This window comes from Cimex lectularius, unplaced genomic scaffold (genome assembly GCF_000648675.2).
Source record: "Cimex lectularius strain Harlan isolate CLEC.00 unplaced genomic scaffold, Clec_2.1 scaffold2, whole genome shotgun sequence".
NCBI classification, from domain to species: Eukaryota; Metazoa; Arthropoda; class Insecta; order Hemiptera; family Cimicidae; genus Cimex; species Cimex lectularius.
In genome coordinates, this window is record NW_019394219.1 from 2,640,056 (window position 1) to 2,659,768 (window position 19,713).

Below are 19,713 nucleotides of genomic sequence, written 5' to 3' on the forward strand. Positions count from 1 at the left end.
AAAAATGTTTATACCCATATGTGGTTTTCAAAATACCCTTACATTATTAAATCACGATAAATTAGCACTTATGTTAGCGTTGTTTCATTGGTTTGATTTAACAATTATTTTATTGAACATGGTCGTTCTATTTGTTCCGCAAAATGCAATTCAGCTTTTCGCCTCTTTAGTCAAAATGTAAGATGTAATATCTGCTTCTTTTGAGAGCTAATGTCCCCCGCTCTGTACTTGTAGTACAGCGGTGAGTACAAGCTCATCAAGGAACTTGATTAGTACTCCGGTTTCAGTGCCTCTTCGGTTACGTTGTACATCCCAAAACACGTCTTCCTGCGGTTAAATGTGGCGCCATTTAGTAGGTTTGTTGCTGTCTCACCTGCTTCTTTGCATAATCTGCACATATCATGTTGGGTTATACTGGTCTTCTTCAGATACTCATTCTGTCTGCAGTGTCCAGTTAAGAATCACAGGTTTCGAAATTTTTTCCTCCTTCCTTTGATCAACTCTGTTGCTCCTTGCCTATCATAATTTGCTAGGTTTTTGGATTATTTATGTCCCATGAGGGAATTCCTCTGTTTCCTCATTTTTAGTCTGTCTTTTTGTGTAAAATACTCATTGATAATGTGGATCCGTACAGAAAGGCTCAGGACCTATCGGTGGTATTACAGCACTCATCCTTGCAAGGGCGTCCGCTCTCTCGTTTCCCGCTACTCCTACATGTCCTGGACCCAGCAGAGAGTTACTTTATTTGGTATACCCAATCTATTTAGTTCAGTATTGCAATTCAGCACCATCGTTGATCGAATGCTGTTTGAACTTAGTGATTTGATGGCAGCTTGGCTGTCTGTCATAATAGCTATATTTTTGTCTTTCTACTCTTTGTCAAATTGAATTGGGTATGTACATCTCTCAATTTCAATTCGGAGTTCAGCCTCGAAGATACTGGTATATTTTTCCCATGGAAAGGGTTCCGAGTATTTGGTTCCAGCCTCCAGGACCGAACACTCCTGTCTCGTACCTTCCTGCGTTCTAGATCCATCAGTGTACCAGCAATGGTGTCGTTCTTAACGGAAGGTTTTTCTCTTTCCCATTCTTTTTTTCGTACTTACATTTGTTTCGAAATTTTGCTTGATCTCAAACATCTTATTCAGGCCATTTATTGGGGCCATGAGTATCGCATGTTCTTTCATTATTTTGTTAACCATTTCTCCAATTTAGTTGTAGCCCCGTTGGACTTTTCAGTCATAAGCCACACTGCAAGATGATAGGAAACGTCATCACCCCACACCCTTTGAAAACAAAACTCAAAATTATTTTAACTGTATTCTTGGTTCGTGTTAAAACGTGCAAATGACAATGAGTTGATAAGAAAATGCCAAAGTTTTCCTTACCATTTCACTGTAATATATTTCATTAGTTCTTTCACATTGCTACTGAGATTGTACAACACTTTTATGTTAAACTTTACAGTGATTTGTTGTTGGAAATTAGTTACTCTAGCACGAATAACAAATAGTAGTTGGCACGCCAGAGGATTTTTGTAAAATTTAGATACACTCTAAGCTTTGGTCGAAAATAACACTTTTCTCCTTTATTTTAGTTGTATGCCTTCTTGTTAATTGCTAAAAGACCGCATTTATGTTAAGTGTTTTCCTACCTAAGAACCAAGATGGTTATCTATTTCTTAGATAATCAGAAAAATAGTTGGCAAGTGGATTTTGAATAATAAACAATACAGTCCCGCAGTGATTTGGAGAAAGTCACAAATTGACCTCCATTAATCCATTATCTGAGAGCGGAATTTATCCAAAGGAAGATAATGTGTTTTATCGGAGGAAATCCTCTGGTATGAATAGCTTCCTAAGAGCGAAACGGTCAATTTCTAATACTCTTTCCAACTAGGCCGATTAACGAATCTGCCTGAACCAGGTCCGCATCAATGAAGAGAAATGTAGACGTTTTATTCAATGAAAAAGTAATCGTTCAAATTTGGTTAGTGAAGCCGCAAAAATCTAACAACGTTCTGCTACTTGTTTTCCGATTATAATCATTATCGGCGAAAGAAAAAAAAGGAAATGTTTAAAATTTATGGGTCAATATGGTAACAATTAAGAATAGCTGAACAAATTTTGCTTTAAAAACCTGACAGTATAATAAAAATAATTCGTTAACTTTTTGAACAATCAAAATTATTTTCTAAACTTCCATATATTTATGTTTAATTATGTTTATCAGCTTATTCTTAATTATATAATTATTCAATTAATTATACACAATTTTTTCTAAATGAAAAATCTGTCACAGGCGGGATTCGAACCCACGACTTTTGGCTAAATACGTAATTTTTTCTAAATGAAAAATCTGTGTCACAGGCGGGATTCGAACCCACGACTTTTGGCTAAATACGTTTGTCACGATAGAGCAGCAGCGTATTTAGCCGAAAGTCGTTGGTTAGAATCCTGCCTGTCACAGATTTTTCATTTCAAACAAATTGTATATAATTAATTGAGTAATTCCATATATGATCTATTTTTGTTTTCTTAAGGTGTCTATATTAAATTGTACTTTATAATTTGATGGTATATACTGGCAGTTGGTCTGTCAGAGGATTTTTTTTGACAAATTTAGAAGATCTCATTAGAATGCTAAGAATCATCTGGAAAACCCACAATCTTAAGCTCATCTGATAGATCGACCTCTCCTACAATTAACAATAGATAGGGAGAGAAAAAACAGATGGAAAATAAGAGGGAGAAAAGTGGAGAGGAGAAAGAGAGAGAGATGAACTCATACTTTTCTTCGTCATGGTTTTCTTCCTTTTTTCGCTTCTTTGTTTGCAGAAGAGTAAGCACAAGAAGTGCTCCTGTTTCTTATGGTGGAATCAACGAAAGAGTAATGCAATAATATCCTGGGTATATTTGTTAAAGAATCTGTCCCGTTTGCTAAAAAGAATTTGTTGGCTATTTGAATTTTGAACAATAGAAATTATTTTCTTAAATGATATATAAATTAGATGGCTGTGGAAAGTGTAATACCTTTTTAAGTACTCCTAAATTGTAAATGGCCGTGCATGTTCAAATAATTTTATTTTGCCGATATTTTTTTTTCAACAAAATTTTTGTTTTCTTAAGTTGACTATATTAAATTTTAAATTCCCCTATAGTTGATGGTATACAAATAGCAGTTGGTACGCCAGGTTTTTTTTCAAATTTAGAACACATTATTTAGTATGGTAAAAATTGCCAGGAAACCCAAAACCCTAAGCTCGCCTAATAGATATTTGTTTAAAAGTCTTGGCTGAAAATGGCAAAAAACAAAAAACAATGACAATTTTTGAAAATATGTAAATTGATTTTTGGATTTAGAAAATCGCTACAAATTTTTACAAGTATTTTTTTATTTACAAAAATATTTACAAATTAATTTTAAATCAGTTTTCAATTAACTACTATCAAAATATTTGTTTAAACACTAAATTACAATTAATACAACAATTTTATTTCTTAAGAACAATCAAATCACAGGTAATGGAGAACGCCAAACGACCTTATCTATGATCCGATATGGCTATTGATAACTTCACATTAAACTCAATTAACTTCATTAAAAATGAGCAAAAATGATTTCTTGAAAAGAAAAATGTTATAAAATATACAAAGTAAATAATAATAATCAGGCAATATAAACATAAAATCCTATCTTACAAACTCTATAATTAATATTTTATGTTAGATAACCTATTAACTGCTAGTTTTTAGTATTTAGTAGTAATTTTGTAACGGATAGTTGTTTTAATTGAGTACATTTATATATCCCATCGTACGCCGGTAGATTTCGTACAATACAAAAATAAAGACGAAAAAATACGGAAAACATGCGTTTTCTCCAATCGTTCGAAGAAGAATCTTGTTTGTAGAACTTGAGAAAAAACGATCTGATCCGCATTTCAAACTTTCTAGGGGTTTTAACGAAGCGAACGGTCTCAGGGTGGATGAGCGGGGCCGTGTCGCCGATTGAGCAGCCGCAGTCTTTTGTACTGTCCTTCCATGTCGTGTGGAACACCAATCCAATCCAGCAAACGCCATCAGGGGATGATTTGAGAGATGGATGACTCGCTTCTAGAGCTGGGCGGTTTCGGCTGCATCGCGATGGAGATGAATTCTTCGGCGATCTCGCGGTCGAGGCCTGTGTACGTCTTGTCGATTTCCTCGTCTGTCACCTCCTTCGTCTTCTTCCTGCTCTTCTTCACAGGATCCGCGGTCGACTGAAACAACAAAATACCTAAGTTCAACCGGTAATATCATCTTACACATCAGAGTAATGAGAAACATGTAGCTTGGTCGTCTCCAGGTCTATCTATGTTAAATTGATGGGAGACGACTAAACTTCATAAAAAAACGTTGGTTTAATTGTATAAAACGTTTACCGTTATTTTATACAATGGAATACCCATATATAAAAATTTAAAAAATCAGAAAATCAGAATTTTTTAAATATTTTTTAATTTTATGTACGGAGAGAGAAGTGTGTGTGTGTGTGAGAGAGAGAGAGAGAGTGTGTGAAAGAGAGAGAGATAAACAGAAGTAGAGGTAGATTTTCGACTAGGTTTTTCTCCTTTTCTTGCAGAAGAGCAAGCACGAAAAGTGCTCCTGTTTCCTCAGGTTCAAACATCGTACAGACCTCCGTTGGGAGGAGACGTTGATTCTTCAAGTTGTCTGGTGTGAAATCATCCAAAGTCTTCACCCGGCATTCAATTAGTTGAGAGTCAACCGAACAACTTAGATGAATCAACGAAAGAATAAAACAATAGTATCCGAAAGATACTTTGAAAAGAAAAGAATTTAAGTTAATAACGACGAGTATAACGAAGATACTTCATGGCACAAATGTATTTATAAGTATTTTACAAGTTTTTTGAAATTGGAAAGTTTCGCGGAATTATTGTTTAAAATTTCTACCTGTGTATAGACGTTTTTACAACATACATGAAAGATTTTATTTGCAATTTTGTACCGATGTGGTTTACACAGTACAAAGAGAACGTTAGGGGAAGAGTTTTTATACATCTACAAATATTCAAAATAAACTTGGCTTAAAGCCGAAGTTGGGAATATTTATGAGCTTCAGCTTGTTTATTATTGCGTTGCATATATTATTAATTTTTCATCGTTTCATTTAATATACGGTCAAAGGTTGTTAAAAAAAATTTTAGAATGACTCACCAATCTGCACTTCTGACCAGGATAGGTCGACATTTGCATCGGTCACGTAGTTTAAGAGACAAAGAAGTACTCGAGACTAGAAAGGACCGAGGATTAAATTACGGGGTAAAAACAGATTTGAAACAATCCATCCTTCTTTTCATTTCCAAGTGAACCTCCCCTTGACCCTAAGACACCGGGAAAGTAAGAAATTGAGATCCGTGGGGGCCGAGACCTTTATAAATCTTTTTAACAGAAGCAATTACTGTGGTACAACTTAAAAAAATATTTTGTTTCACTGGAAAGTTTGTTTTAATCTTGGATCCTTGCGCAATACGCATGGAAACGTAAAATTGCTTCATTTTTGTATTAAGTATTATGATATCTTATTTTTTGCACATCTAAACCTTACTTTCTAATAAACCTTTAGAATATTCTCTCTTCCAAAGTTCTCTTCGAAAAGAATATACATTATCCATTTTCTAAAAAGAGGTAATTGACAATAGGCAATAATCCAAAATTCTCATAATAACTGTTAAAAACTTTCATAACATGAAAATGGCTTAAAAATGACATTATTTGTCATTTTAAGAGCAACCTGCCGCAGATTAGTAACGAGATATTCACAGAAACATCTACGTACATAGTTGCCAGTATGTTAGGAAAGTTTAGTTTAATTAATTGATTCACAAATTCTTTGATGGCAGAAAATCTGAAAATCGATTACAGCTTCAATTCACTGTTAATTTTAATTTTTATACAATGGTAAGCCAATTTGACAAAAATAACCATATCTTTATGGTTGTATGATCTCAACAGGTTTTAAGGAATTCACGACGTTTTCAAAAACTGTAGGTGCTCATGGAAGGGTTTTAAAATTTTCATAACGATCATGATTCAGACGAGAATTTCTCCCTTTTAGCACCATTGTTGTCCCAGGATAGGCAGACCAAAATGATGGGTAACGACCAAATTGAAATATTTATTCGAATAAAACAATATCATTTTTATAGGCTTATACGTTTAAGTTCAAACTACGAAACTACTATAATTAAAATTTTATGTATATACTTATGTACTTGTTTATCTATGCTTTTTCACATGAAGAAATTATTCAAGCTTATATAACTCTAAGGACTTTCACCCCGAAGGGTTGTCACTCCTCGATGTACTGACCGTAATGTCTACACCTCAGGGGTGTCCACCTATCCCGTTTGGCGGCTGGGTTGCTAATATCTCCCTTAAGCCAGATGCCCAGGAGATCATCACTTTCCAACCAACGGGGGCTTTCGATAGTTGTCATTTCAGCCCCAAACGCATGCAAAATACAACCTAGCGGTGGAGTACTCGATATTCACCTTACACACAATATTAATGACCTAATCTAAATTAGGATTGATAAGAACTGGTATAAATATTCGCCATCCACCCTAACCACCACAATGCATGGGGGGGATGGAGAAAAACTCTTAGGACCGGGCGGGCTTATCGGAAGAAGTTATCCACCAAATACAACTATTCGACCTTACAGCTTCAGATTTGGAAGATTTTAACGATAATAATGTAGAAGAATTATAATATATATTTTTTCCTCTGAAAACCCTATTTTTGTTAATCTTTTGTTTATGCAAAAAGAGATAATATTTTTGAATTTTTATTTATTATACAAAATGGTAGGTCATAAAAATTCAGGTACACTCTTTCGACCCAAATAAAGTAGCAAAAAATGGGTCTTTTTTTACAAAGCAAATAATAATAACAAATAATTTGGGGTTGTAAGGTTAAACATCGGTTCTAAAACTTTTTTCGGTTTCCGACGGCACCCTAAGTCAAAATATTGGTCAGGGTGAACCTTATACTAATAATAGTTTTTCTTCATTTCCTCTGCTATCCACTAAACAGGGGATCTTTGTTTATTTACATCCAGGAATTATAAAGTTCCAGCCTACCAAATTTTGTTTTTCAATGAATTCAGTGAATTATCGCAAGAAAACTCAATAAGAGATTTTTTGTATTTTTTCATGAATCCAAGTGAATTAGCAAATCATCTACTTGAAAGTATTTTTCGAACCATTTGGTATGCTGTAATAGGTGATCCTCAAAAAACGGTTTAATATTGCAAGACAAATCAACTTCATTGGAGATTAAACTGGTGCAACAACTAAAAAAAAAATCATTGACACCTTGTTCGTTAATTTTTCTTTTCAATAGCTGTAATTTTTTTCTTAAAGCTAAAATCTTTTCTGTTAATTTTAAAATGTGCATTGCGTTCTTGCAAGAAGAAAGACCGAGGTCTGACCCTGGTCTCCCAACACCCGAAGTAGGTGATTCTCGAGACCTGGCGGTAATTTATTTTAAATGATAATATCTTTAAAGCTTAAAAGAATTACCGGGGGACTGTGAGAAGTGATAGGCTCAACTGATATGTACATACATGTGCTCATTTGAACATTTATTTAGTAATAAATCAGTTTAATAAAAAGAGATTGTTTTGATTGTTCAAAATAAAGAAATTTTTCAAAATAGAATCGCTAAATATGATAACGAGAAAATAAGAAGAAATTGTTGATAATCGGTATGCCTTACTTGTCATGTTTAATTTTTCTCGTATATTCATTTTATAGAAGAATTTTGTGGCCCTCTATCAAGAGAATTTGATTGATTCTCGTTCTGTCGAATTTCACCTTGCTGAAGAGGAAGAAATAATCCAATCATGAAGTTCTCGTATTTTGATCAAACAGACCCTTTTTTAAATTTTTATTTAGTAAATGTCGCTCAAAACATAGTGGTACTTTTTGGTAAACTTGACGATTTTCCGGCTTTTTACGTGTTTGCGGTGGAAACGGTTATTCGGCCAGCCGGGCTCAGTTCTTTTCCCATAATTCCAATTGGCGGTACAAAACGGCCCAAAGCAATAAAAAGCCGTCACGCCGTCCGGGTTCCCGGGCACTGATCAAAATCGGTTCGAAGTTTCGAAAGAAAAACTCTGACGAAAATGAGCTCAGTCGCCTGCCCGCGGTCGGCCGAGCCCGTTCCGAAATGCTGCGGTCTTGCTTCAAAAACCGCAGGCCCTTCGTAGAGAAATTGCAGTCTGGCAATAAGCTGGTGATTATCTTTTCTTACAGACATTTCTATTGGTGTAAATCTCGACTATATGAAAAGGCCACTTAAGGTTCAACTCGTTATTTTGTACCAAATGAATTTACTGCAGCCCCTCGAGTGATTTATGATTACCAAACATGACAAAGCTCTACTTTCAGGGTTACACCAGTCAGGTTAACTTCTAAGGATATAAAGGTTTCTGCAATATCGAAGGACAAAAGTTGGCCATTATTACCTGAAGAATGATGACCTGCTACATCCATACAACTAAATCCTTTCCTTTTTATTTTGAATAGCTAATGAATGATCAATTTGAGACCAATCAACTAAGAGATATAAATATTTTGCAAACTTTTATCAAGTTTTGCATTTGTAAAGTAAAATTCACCTAAAGAATGTAATATTGTAGGTTAGGTGGGTTAATTTGCCTTGATCCTTCTTCCTCTTGAGGATGTTGCGGTTTTAAGACATTCAACAGGATAGATTAAAAGACACGGGGTTGATATGCAAATTTTACAGATATTAAAGCGTTACAACTTATCTGATTAACAAGAAGCATATAAGGCTGATGTAACTAAAAACAACCATATGCCTGTATACAATTATTTTTAGAAAACGTATTTACATAAAAGGGAAAAATGGCCGCCGAGGGATTTTCAAAAAAAAATAAAAAAATAAATTTCACCTTTTAGTAAAAGAAGTCGAGGACAAACAAGTCCATTTTAGCGTGTTCTTCTTTTATTTACTTTTTCGTGTAGGGTCAATTCATGAAGCCGACTTTCGCGTCCCTCAAAAGGAGGAAGGAACTTGAATGGCATCATTGTGAGTACTCGTCCATTGTTATGTCACTCTGTGTGTCTTGCACAATGAGCCGGTGTTATGGGTGACACTTTCCGTGCTTTCTATAGCGGTCGCGCTGCATTGACGTTTCGAAACCGCCGAAGAGTTTAGTAAAGTAATTACAATAATTCCTGTCATACAGGAGGGCTTAACGTCGACTGCGGACGGGGGGTCGAACATTTTACAATACTTATTTCAAACAATTTTCAATTAAAAAGTCATGGGCTGTTCCGGGGGAATTTACCTATGAAACACCATATTATCTGCATTGGTATGAATCTACTAGCTTCTTTAAAACATAGTTCTTATTCTTAGTTTGTTGTTTCCAACGATCCCGATTTTGAGCCTTAAACGCAATCGTTGAGAACAACAAACTGTGAGTAAGAACTATCTTCGGGGGGGCTGTTTACTGGTCAGCAGGTAATTGGCAGGGTTTTTTAGTGAAAGTGATTGTTTGTCTGGTGTTACAACAGGGTACGTGGAAGTTGAGAAGATGTAATCATCTGGGTAGGTTTGTATTTTTATTGTTTTCTTCTTTCTATATATTATTTATAAAAGGTGTTACAACAACATCAACTCCTTAAAAATCTCTTCTCCACTTCTCCAATGCAATATCCCATTTCGTTAAATTTTAATCGGAAATCCTGGCATTTTGAACAGTTGGTGCAATTATTTATTATTACATATCATCAACCGGCAAAGTCCTTGCAGTTTTAAGTGAGAAAAATTGCAAGTTGAACGTTAAACCATCGTGTATGAGAGGGATTTCTTTACTTTACTTTTCTATACTTATTATTAACATCAAGTACGAAGAGAGTACTGGACAATTAAAAAATAACTCCCTGGTACTCTTTCGACTCAAAAAATGATCAGCCTGGCCAAATTAAAGTTTATTCGAAAATATTGAATGTTCACTTTGGAATGATATTTATTTAAAAAATGTAAATTAGGAGTTATATCGCTTTTGCATTAACATATAGTATGTTACATTAAGTTATAGTATGATATGAAACCGTAAAAAATTGAAACTTTCAGATTTTCATACAATTTGAAATTTTTTAATCACTGTTGATATAAAAAGGATTGTCACATGTAGGAAAAAAAAAGGATTCGTAATTTCCCTGGTAAAGGTTTAAAAGCGGCTACAGGAATCGATCACTAAAGAAAATCCACAAACACAATAACAAAGGCATTTAATAAAATATGTAGTTAAAATTACAATTTTAAATCAAAATTTACCTGAGATGGCGGTCTAGAGACGTGTGGTCGCTGCTTGTACTGCCTGGGAGGATGAACTGATGTAAAGCTGTGAGGGTATGGCACCGTGTAGACTGTCGATCCTTCCACCTGGAAAAAAATGAAAAATCTTCATGTAACGATTTAAACGAATGCGTTAGGACGTTTTAATCGGCAGCTAATATAAGCATTGTGTCATTATATTGAGATTGTTTCATGGTGGCTGCAGGATGATGAACCTGTAATTTGGTATTTTACAATCATTTTGGTCTGCATACCCCAGCTAGGGGGTTATACTGATACAGACACAGTAGTGAAGATGGTGAAAAACTCTCTCCTCTGATATACGAAATGATCGACTAAACTTCATATGACATTAACGATAGTAATAACAAAGAAATTTAGTTAATAAAAAAACTACATCCTAAAATACAGGAAATCGGTACACTTTAGTATTTGGGAGGGATAGGGATGAAAGAGGTGGTCACAAGGACTTCTAAGTAGATCTATTATGCTCCAGCACTTGGGAGGAGAGACCTACAATCCACATCAACAAAAAACATCATTTTTAAAAGCACCAGCAACGCGGGTGTAACCTCGTAGTTGAAATATCCTCGGGGGAAAATTAAAAAATAAACATCAATTTGCTTTGAAACTTTTCTAAAAATTTATAATATTGATTATTTGATCTATATTAGGATATTTTTGTTTTCAATTCCAAATGCAATATTCTGCAATTGTGCAAACTTTCATGTATTTTCACACTTGCCGAGTGAATCTTACTTTGGTTCTGCTCCAAGCGGAGTTTGACAAGCCTATCTTTGTTAGCCAGGTTTGGACAGAAAGCTGTGGCTATTTGTATAAAATCAGAAGCATTAGCCAAAGAATAGTTTTAGTTGTATGAATTGTTTATTTATATATCATGAAGTACCAGTAAGTATACCATTTTGCTTAATGTTTTACACGATTTCTAAGCTTTTAACATCGATATTCAATATCAATATATAGCAATTTTCATCTTCTTTTTGTATATAATTAATTGACCAGCTAAGTTTTAATTTTTATACATATATGTTTGGAAAAAATTACAGCTTTTTCTGTCATATTCCGGCTGAAATGTGGAACGATTTTGTTCAATCAAAAGGAATTTAAAGTGAAATTAAATTAAAATTAAGGGTTATCTAGTTTTTTAGTGAAACATGTTTTTAAAACATTTCTCTTTCGGCTCCAAGACGATTAATTGGGCAATTTTGCATGCAAATTGCACTTAACTGTGCGAAACGGAAGAGCTAATTGAGGTGAAAGTTAAATTTCAAGAACTTATCCTGTGTAGGGGGAACACAGTTGTAGGAAGCGATAATTAAACGGTCGTCGGTTCGGTCGTCACCGGGTCCGCTTAGTCTCGTGCTTCCTTGACGGTTTTGCGTGCGGAATTCTAGAACAAAATGGGAAGAGTGCAAGACAAAAAAGGTCGAGTTTTAATTTACGAGAGCATTATTTTGCAACATTTTCAGGTTTTTGTGGTCGAACCGCAGTCGTCTGACTTCCATCGTTCCATAAAGACATGCTCAGCTTGTTTCTGTTCATTCTGAGGAACTATTACGCTTCGTTTTCCGTATTTTTGAATTGTCTTACGTAAATCCAACTGATACGGGCTGTAGGGTCTCATTTGGGTTGCAGCTACGCGCACTAGACAAATTAAACTGTTTAAACGATCCAAATTATCACTGCCCCACAAAAGGCTACTTTACAAATACGAACTAAAACCAATATGGACATGCGGAATAGAAGTCTGGGGCTCATCCAAATAGATCAATTATCCTTAGTATTCCAATTGCGCAATCAGTTGCTGGAGCGCAGCAGCAGAACTCTTCGAAAAATTATGGACATTCCCTTTTATGGATTGAATAAAATCATTCGCAGAGATCTGGTGTTTGTCACAAAGATGTTCTCTTTGTAACTAAAATAAAGTAACTTCATCCTGTTTCAGTAAATTTCACAAAAATTTCTATCTCGATGATAAAATCTCATCCAGTCCTGTCCGCAGGCTAAAGAGGCTAAGACCAAGAGATCTAAACAGTGACAATAAACGCGAGAGTGAGTTAAAAATATATCAAATAAATTAAATATTACAGCCTACAAGGGGGTAATTAATTAGTAACTCTCTGAGCGGGGTGTCGACTACCCTTGAGAGATTCTCGGTGGACCCTCTCGTCTTCTCTTATTAGAGAGATATGTATCTCTATTCATCCTTATTCCTAAAACATTTGAGCTGCAGGGATGTGAGGACGGAATTAAATTGGCCCGTTGTAAAAACTCAATTTGAAAATAGAGTGGGGAAAAGGAAGTTTTCTCTTTCTCAATACTGATAGCCAATGCCGTAGTAAAGAATTTAATCTTCTTTCATGTAAAAAAACAAGAAAAAGAAAAGAAAAATGTAATTTTCCGTGGCGTTTCACATAGCTCTGAAAGAACGTTCTCGAACCGGAGGTCGGGCAGACCAATTACTCCCCTTCTGATGACTCTTTGAAAGCCGCAGGTCTGCTGGGAGGTCATGGTAAATTCTTTCTTGAAACAAGGACGGACCGAAAAATAAATGTTTCAAGTCACGTCCTCTTTGGAATGCTAAATTCATGCAGAACACAATATTAACTCTCAATAGAAATTTTGAAATGGATGAAATTCGATGTTGCCGAATAAACGCCGTAACAATATATCAAACGGACTGTTAGACTGAAATCAGCATGCAACATTGAATTATGGTCAAATTTTTTTCGACGGTTATTAATTTTTTGAGAGTGCAACCACTTAAGAAGCTCGGCTACTTATTGGCAAGATGAAATGTACTTTCACCAGAGAAAGTCTTTCATTAGATTTATGAGTCATGTACATAAGGCATACGCCCACTTCATATCATATAAACCTGTTTTCGAAATTCTGCCATTTTTGTTGTTGCTTGTTTGCCGGTTTCCCGAAAAATCGTGTAATAGTTTCAATAATTTAGATTTAGTATCATATAGAAGTTTCGATGTGTTCTTTCAGTCTGCCGACTGTAAATAAACACCTGTACAATTTTTTTAATTTGCTTAATGTTTTTATGAAAATTGTTTAAATTGTAAATATCTAAAACGTATCGATAAAAAAAAATTGTCGTAAGAACAAGCAGCTTTTGAAAATTGTCTCAAGTGCCTAAAACCCAGAAATTAAAGTTAAGATTTATGTATTTTAAATCGGATGTCATGAAAAAATAACGTTTTAGTCCTTTTTAAATAAAGTGCGATCAAATATTTTGTAATCGAATCATGAAATTATCTGCGAAAGTACATCCGAGCCTAGGCAAAAGCCAGCCGTTGAAATCTGAAGATGTAGCAAGTTGGTTGAAATCAGATTTGTTCACTATTTCTGTTTTTGATTGACGTGAAAGGCAGATTTAATTCCGCCCCTTTGTGCCTTGGCCCATTAATCTTGATGATATGCACGACCGTTCGGTTTAATAGTCAAAAAGTCAAATGTGACAGTTAACAATAGTTGACCCAAATCCTGATCAGAGAAACTTTTTTCAAGTAAAAAAAATAAGACTTAATAATATTTTTTTAACCGTATAATGTGCTTATTTATCTACTTTGTTTTGTTCCTTCTACGTATTTTATTTGTCCATCTACACAGACGACTATTTTTTTAAATTTTTACAGGGGCATCTGAAGCTAGGTGCCCCGAGTGCATGCGAAATATAACAAAACACTTTCAATACGCATTCACGCGAATAGATACATTCACATCTATATACATCGCGCTCAATCTTTTTAGTAGATTGGGTGCTCAATATCCTTCATCGACCTGCACTTATCTAATTGGGGTCGATGGGGTATTTTTATAAATATTCCGCCTTAGGCTTAAGTCACGCACACAGCTCGAGGAGCGATGGAGATGCTATTTCACCATCAGCCCCTCCCATTCACACTAATAAATAAACTCACTTATGTAAAACACAGAACCACAAAACACAGATTTTGACGGCTAGATACAATAAAAAAAAGGAACAGGGGACCCTGAAACTCGATACTGTGTCCAACAACTCCTTTTAAACCTGGCGGCATGCCTACTCGCACCCTACAGAGAGCCAAGGCGTGACACGCGTCAAATGAACCTTTCTCTGCATAGGGGTACCTGCGGGGGGAGTTCACCCACGAGTAAGTGCCCATGTGTCAACAGCTTATAACCTATTCTTAATCTGGCAAGGACGATTTCTTTTTTCCGTTTCCTGCCCTCCGGTGACCATCTGCAGGCCGTGCTCTTAACACACAAGAGCCTAATGGACATTGTAACATTGAATTTATTTGGAACAATTGTTTACGGCAAAACATACAAAGAAAAAAACGAGAGAAATTGTAACAAAGTTTAAGCGCCAAAATATGAGACACCATAAGTTTAAATTTGACTAAAAATAGTGGCTTTCGATCCTACACATTTCATTTCGTGGTATATAGACATAACTTACAACAAAAGTTTATTGTTGTTTACTACGATTATCTGCTAACATTTTTATAGTGCATTGAGAATCCCGAAGCTAATTATAAATTTCACACAAGTTTCGGCGTTCAAGGTACGAAAATATCTTCACAATGTCCCACGTATTTGCCAGTATCCAATATTATTATAATAAGGCGGAAGTCATGTCCGTTCACGGGTCCCTACTTGCGTTATGTCACCTTTGATTCCCGAACCCTTTTCCCCTGGGTCCCGGTGAAATTATCAGCAGCGACTTTCACCCTCGACGGGGGATGCTTTCACGCACGCCCTTGCTTACTGCACTTTTAGCCGGGTAACGAGCTATTTACCGGAATCGTTCGCCTTTTGGCCAGCTGTTCGTGACCGCTACTGCGTCCCCTGCTGAAAGCCGGGAGTCAGCAGGAACAGAGTTTCAGTGCATTATCTTCGATCCGATGTGATACAAATAACAGCCGAAGAATATGTTTAATTTAAAGGTTCAATGATTGATTATAACATAATCTTATAAATGATTAATAGTTAAATGTTGTTTCTTTTAGTGTACGTCAATCTAGAGTTGGAGATTTGAGTTGATCAACCTTCTCATAAATCATAAGTCTATTTCCCTCTGACATATCGATTTTCAAGTTCCTGATTGTAATTGGTTTTATTTGAGTTATTAAGGCTAGCAGAAAGCCTCATATGTATCTTGATTTTAAGAGCGAAAAAATGAGATGCATCGGGACTTAAATGGTTTAAATAACTCTGATTCGATGTATCAATTTGTTTTATAAAGATCGACCATTTCTCTCAAGTTTCGAAACATCAACGTAAAAGTTGTAATAACTCGTAATATTGGAGTGTAGGTGGTTTTTCAGGTTTTCGTCGCTTGGCCGTCCACATAGGAGGATGAAGCGGTAACGCGGTAAAAGAAAGTGATTTTTTTCAACTTTCTTCCTTTTACTTTAGGAAAGAGGCAGAGAGTAACGAACAGGTTCCCGGGGACGGGTCGGGGCCTCATCTGGGTGAAGGAGGACTTTCTCTCACTTTCGTTAGGTGATAGCATTTGTGGCACCACGCCCACCATCCGCCGGGAACTGGGACAAATACCTCTCGATTGATGAGGCCACATGTCGGCCAATTTCTCCCTCATCCCGGAGAGTTGAATGCTGGAAAATGTGAAACCACAGTTGGACTGTAAAGGACCTCTACAAAATAAAAAGTTTTTTCTTTATTATTAAAGTATAAAAGTGACATAAAATTACGACTGGCGTTGGAATGATGATCCAAGATCATTGTAAAGATCAAATTTCTGACAGAATCGTAGCCCACACAACAACTTTCTTCGAAAAAATATCCATGAACATCGTTTTCATCATGGACCGATTTTTTGTCTGACACTTATGAAGGTTGTCAGTACAAAGTGGGCACATGACCCTAAGGTCTTCAGTCGATTCCGCGTTCTTTCTGACAATTAATAATAATTACAGGCAACTATAATCAAAGTCGAGCTATAACGAAATTGCCGAAGGATCTTTTAACTATCGAGATTTCCTAAATGACAATCTGTAGACAGTTGGAAATATTTCGCCAAGCGGTTCACCTTCGGGCTCTTCCTCGCGGGTTATGCAACGGATAACCGGGTTAAGATGGCACGAGGAAGACGGTCGGAATTCGCTGCCGATGCGCCTTTAACATATCACGCAATGCAGTTCGTAACGGCCGTGTACGTGATTTCATGTTTAGCGTGTTCTTTCATCAATTGAACTATGCAATCGGTCAGAGGCATCTCGAGTATGAACCTATAACTGATCAAGTAAATACGACCATGATGAACCTCAGTCAGATTTCCAAGATCAATATATCAGTAAAATTGTAGTTCATACTAAAATAGTGTACAATATACGTAAATTCACTAATTTCGTGGTCCACTTGACCAATTAATACATTACAATTAATTAAGGTTTTTAGTTGAGATGAAAAAAAGGTAATGGCACGAGCGGGATTCGAACCCACGATCTTCGGCTAGATACGCCGCTGCTCTACCACTTGAGCTATCGTGACCTCGATCCACTCGGACATCAACTTCCTATCTCAACCCCGAATCGTGGGTTCGAATCCCGCTCGTGCCATTACCTTTTTTTCATCTCAACTAAAAACCTTAATTAATTGAAATATAGGTAAATTTTAACATTTAGTGCAGATGGTTGAGCAGTTATGGTTACTGCAATTCATAGCACTATGTTAAAAGAACTTAAAAGAAAAAAAGAAGAATAAACTAGAGGACTTTCCGTGATTAAACCAGCATCAAACTAGATAAATATTAAAAGTTTAAACAATTAGTTAATATTTTGGGGAAGTTGGTCTCTTCCAAAGACCATCACTTCATGTCTGTTGTTACCCTGAGTATAAAGTTGCTCGTACAATGGTAGATTTTTTATTTGAAGAAAGGGGAGGTTGGTAAATTTCCAAACTTTCGGAGATAATACTAACATGATCAGGACAAAGCAGCTGATGGTCTAATGATTAATGATGGCCTGAAAGCATGTCCGGTAAATATTGCTGGGCGAGACAGCACGTCCCGGTTCAACTGAAACAAATTCCGTCTCCTCACGGTCAGAAGAAAAGGCCATGTCATTGAGGAAAATCGGTCGTTTTCTTTTCAATGCAGATCATTACTTTTCAGTTATTACTTACAGTTATACTTTCCGAAGATTGAACGAAAACTAACAGCCATCTCAGCTATTGTTTATTAGAAATCAAATTGATGTACACCATTATCGTGAGACCCATCCTCACATATAGCACGATTGCCTGGGGAAATAACAAAACATCATGAACATTCAGAGATTAGTCATACCAAACAGATCGGAAATCAATCGCTACAGAATTTTATAACAGTTAATTGTAATTCTTAGTACTTAAAAGATCTCAGAGTAAGGTGACTGTATTTTCTACTTTTGCTTAGTCTTGCGATTCAAAACCGAAGAGTTAATGGTGGTCGAAGTGAGTAACATAATGTTAAGTTCCTATATTGGAATATATATTCCGATATACGCACTTGTGGGATACTGGTTTTGTGAATTTGACTTTAGGGCCGAAGGATTCTTCTGCTTCATGTGCTGTGAGATCTCTTGTTGAGGTCTGCAGATGTTAATTAACGGTGTATATTTTGTAAATAACACTCAAACGCAGTGATAAAGATGGTAAAATGACGACACGCGTCTGATTGACAAAAATGACCGAAAACGACCAACGTACAAGTTCACTATCCCATCGACTTCAACAAGAAACATCACAATATTAGTCTTCTGTCTCAACTCACCAGAAAAATTATTATGATCTCGTTGAATGGTGAAATCAAAAACGGTATAATATCTGCAGGTGGAACATTTTTACGTCTTAAACTATTTAGAGATTACGAACTAACGTTACGTCAGACTTGTGTCGTATGTTGAGGTTTTACCGATTGTTCAAATGATAATTGGTTTTACTTTAATTTAAAGATTCAATGATTGATTATAACATAATCTTATAAATGATTAATAGTTAACATGTTGTNTGGTGAGAGAGAGAGAAAGTGGGAGAGTGAGAGAGAAATTGGGAGAGTGAGAGAGAAATTGAAAGAGCTAGAGTTAGAGAGAAACAGAATTTTGAGGGTAAATTTTATCTGTACACGCATATGAAACCTTTTATTTACTTGTATATCTCTCTCTAATAAAAAAATTAAAAAAAAATGTATTAAATAAACTGTCGGTCGACTCACGCTGATTAATTGAACACTAATTGTATAATAACAATACCGTAAAATTAGCCCACAGCAAACAACCGAAGAAAAATCTCAAATTTTATTTATTATACATTTATAATTCATTTAATAAAATAATATTGTCAATTACAACTTAACAAAAATAATAATTAAATTCAGTTTAATGCTGCCTCGAGGAAAAAAGGTTAATTGGATATCTAATAGTAACTAGTGTTTCTAATAGTGGAATCATAATGAATGAAACATAAATAATATTACTATACATCCATATACATAAAGCAATAGGAATGGACTCTACTTGGTTATCATGATGCCTACTGACTCTACGTAACGTTTATTTTTGTCTTAAAATCACTAAGCATTTCTTATCATTGGTATTTTCTGCCATGCCGGGCTGAGTGCAGATGGTTTCCGTTGGTTGATTTCAATTATATCCTATCTTTCCTTCTTATCCTACCCATTCTATGTTAATGTTTGTATAGTTAGGTACCTGTTTCATCAGGGATTGTTTTGTTATGTCAATAATCATCACACAGCCGTGCATATTTTTTCATCCTTGAAATTCAAATAAGCTGATTTTACCGTACATCATAAGTTGTTTCATTAATCGGGTTCATAAGTTGTTTCACAATTGTATTCGTATTTGAGCATCGTTTGGTCGCTGCATGATTAATGTCCAAAAACCTGCTCTGCTCGATCTCATAATCCTAAACTGGGCTGCACCCAAATACGGTCGAAAATGAAGTCTTTACGACTGTGTATTCGTCGATAACGATTCCATCATCGGGGAATGATGCAATTTACATTCCAACTCTGATCGTGAAAGGATTTATTTCGGTTCGAAACTTTTCCTTTTTTTCAAGGACCAGAAGAAACTTGGTACTTGCCTGGAATTCAACCTAGGACAGTAAAATGAGAACTCGATTCTCTTTAACGATCGTTTTATACGACATAAATTGATTTTAATCATCGAAATGTGCCGAGATTATTACTTCAGTCACTAACTTCAATAATAAAAAACGTTACAGTCATTTATAAATACAAACTTTTAACTATCAATTTAACCTTTTTTGTCAACTA

The 19,713-nt window shown here is 35.6% G+C and overlaps 1 protein-coding gene across 1 annotated transcript in view; it reads right to left on the reverse strand.

Annotated features, from left to right (window-relative positions):
* Window positions 1-3,434: 3,434 nt before the first annotated feature.
* LOC106663539 overlaps window positions 3,435-19,713 on the reverse strand; it is a 57,202-nt gene continuing 40,923 nt past the window's right edge. Inside the window, exons 3-4 of the mRNA XM_014388435.2 lie at window positions 10,380-10,487; window positions 3,435-4,261 (exon numbers count right to left, since the gene is read on the reverse strand). Of these exons, the coding sequence (XP_014243921.1) occupies window positions 4,082-4,261; window positions 10,380-10,487 (288 nt within the window). The 3' untranslated portion in view covers window positions 3,435-4,081. The remainder of the gene's footprint in view (window positions 4,262-10,379; window positions 10,488-19,713) is intronic.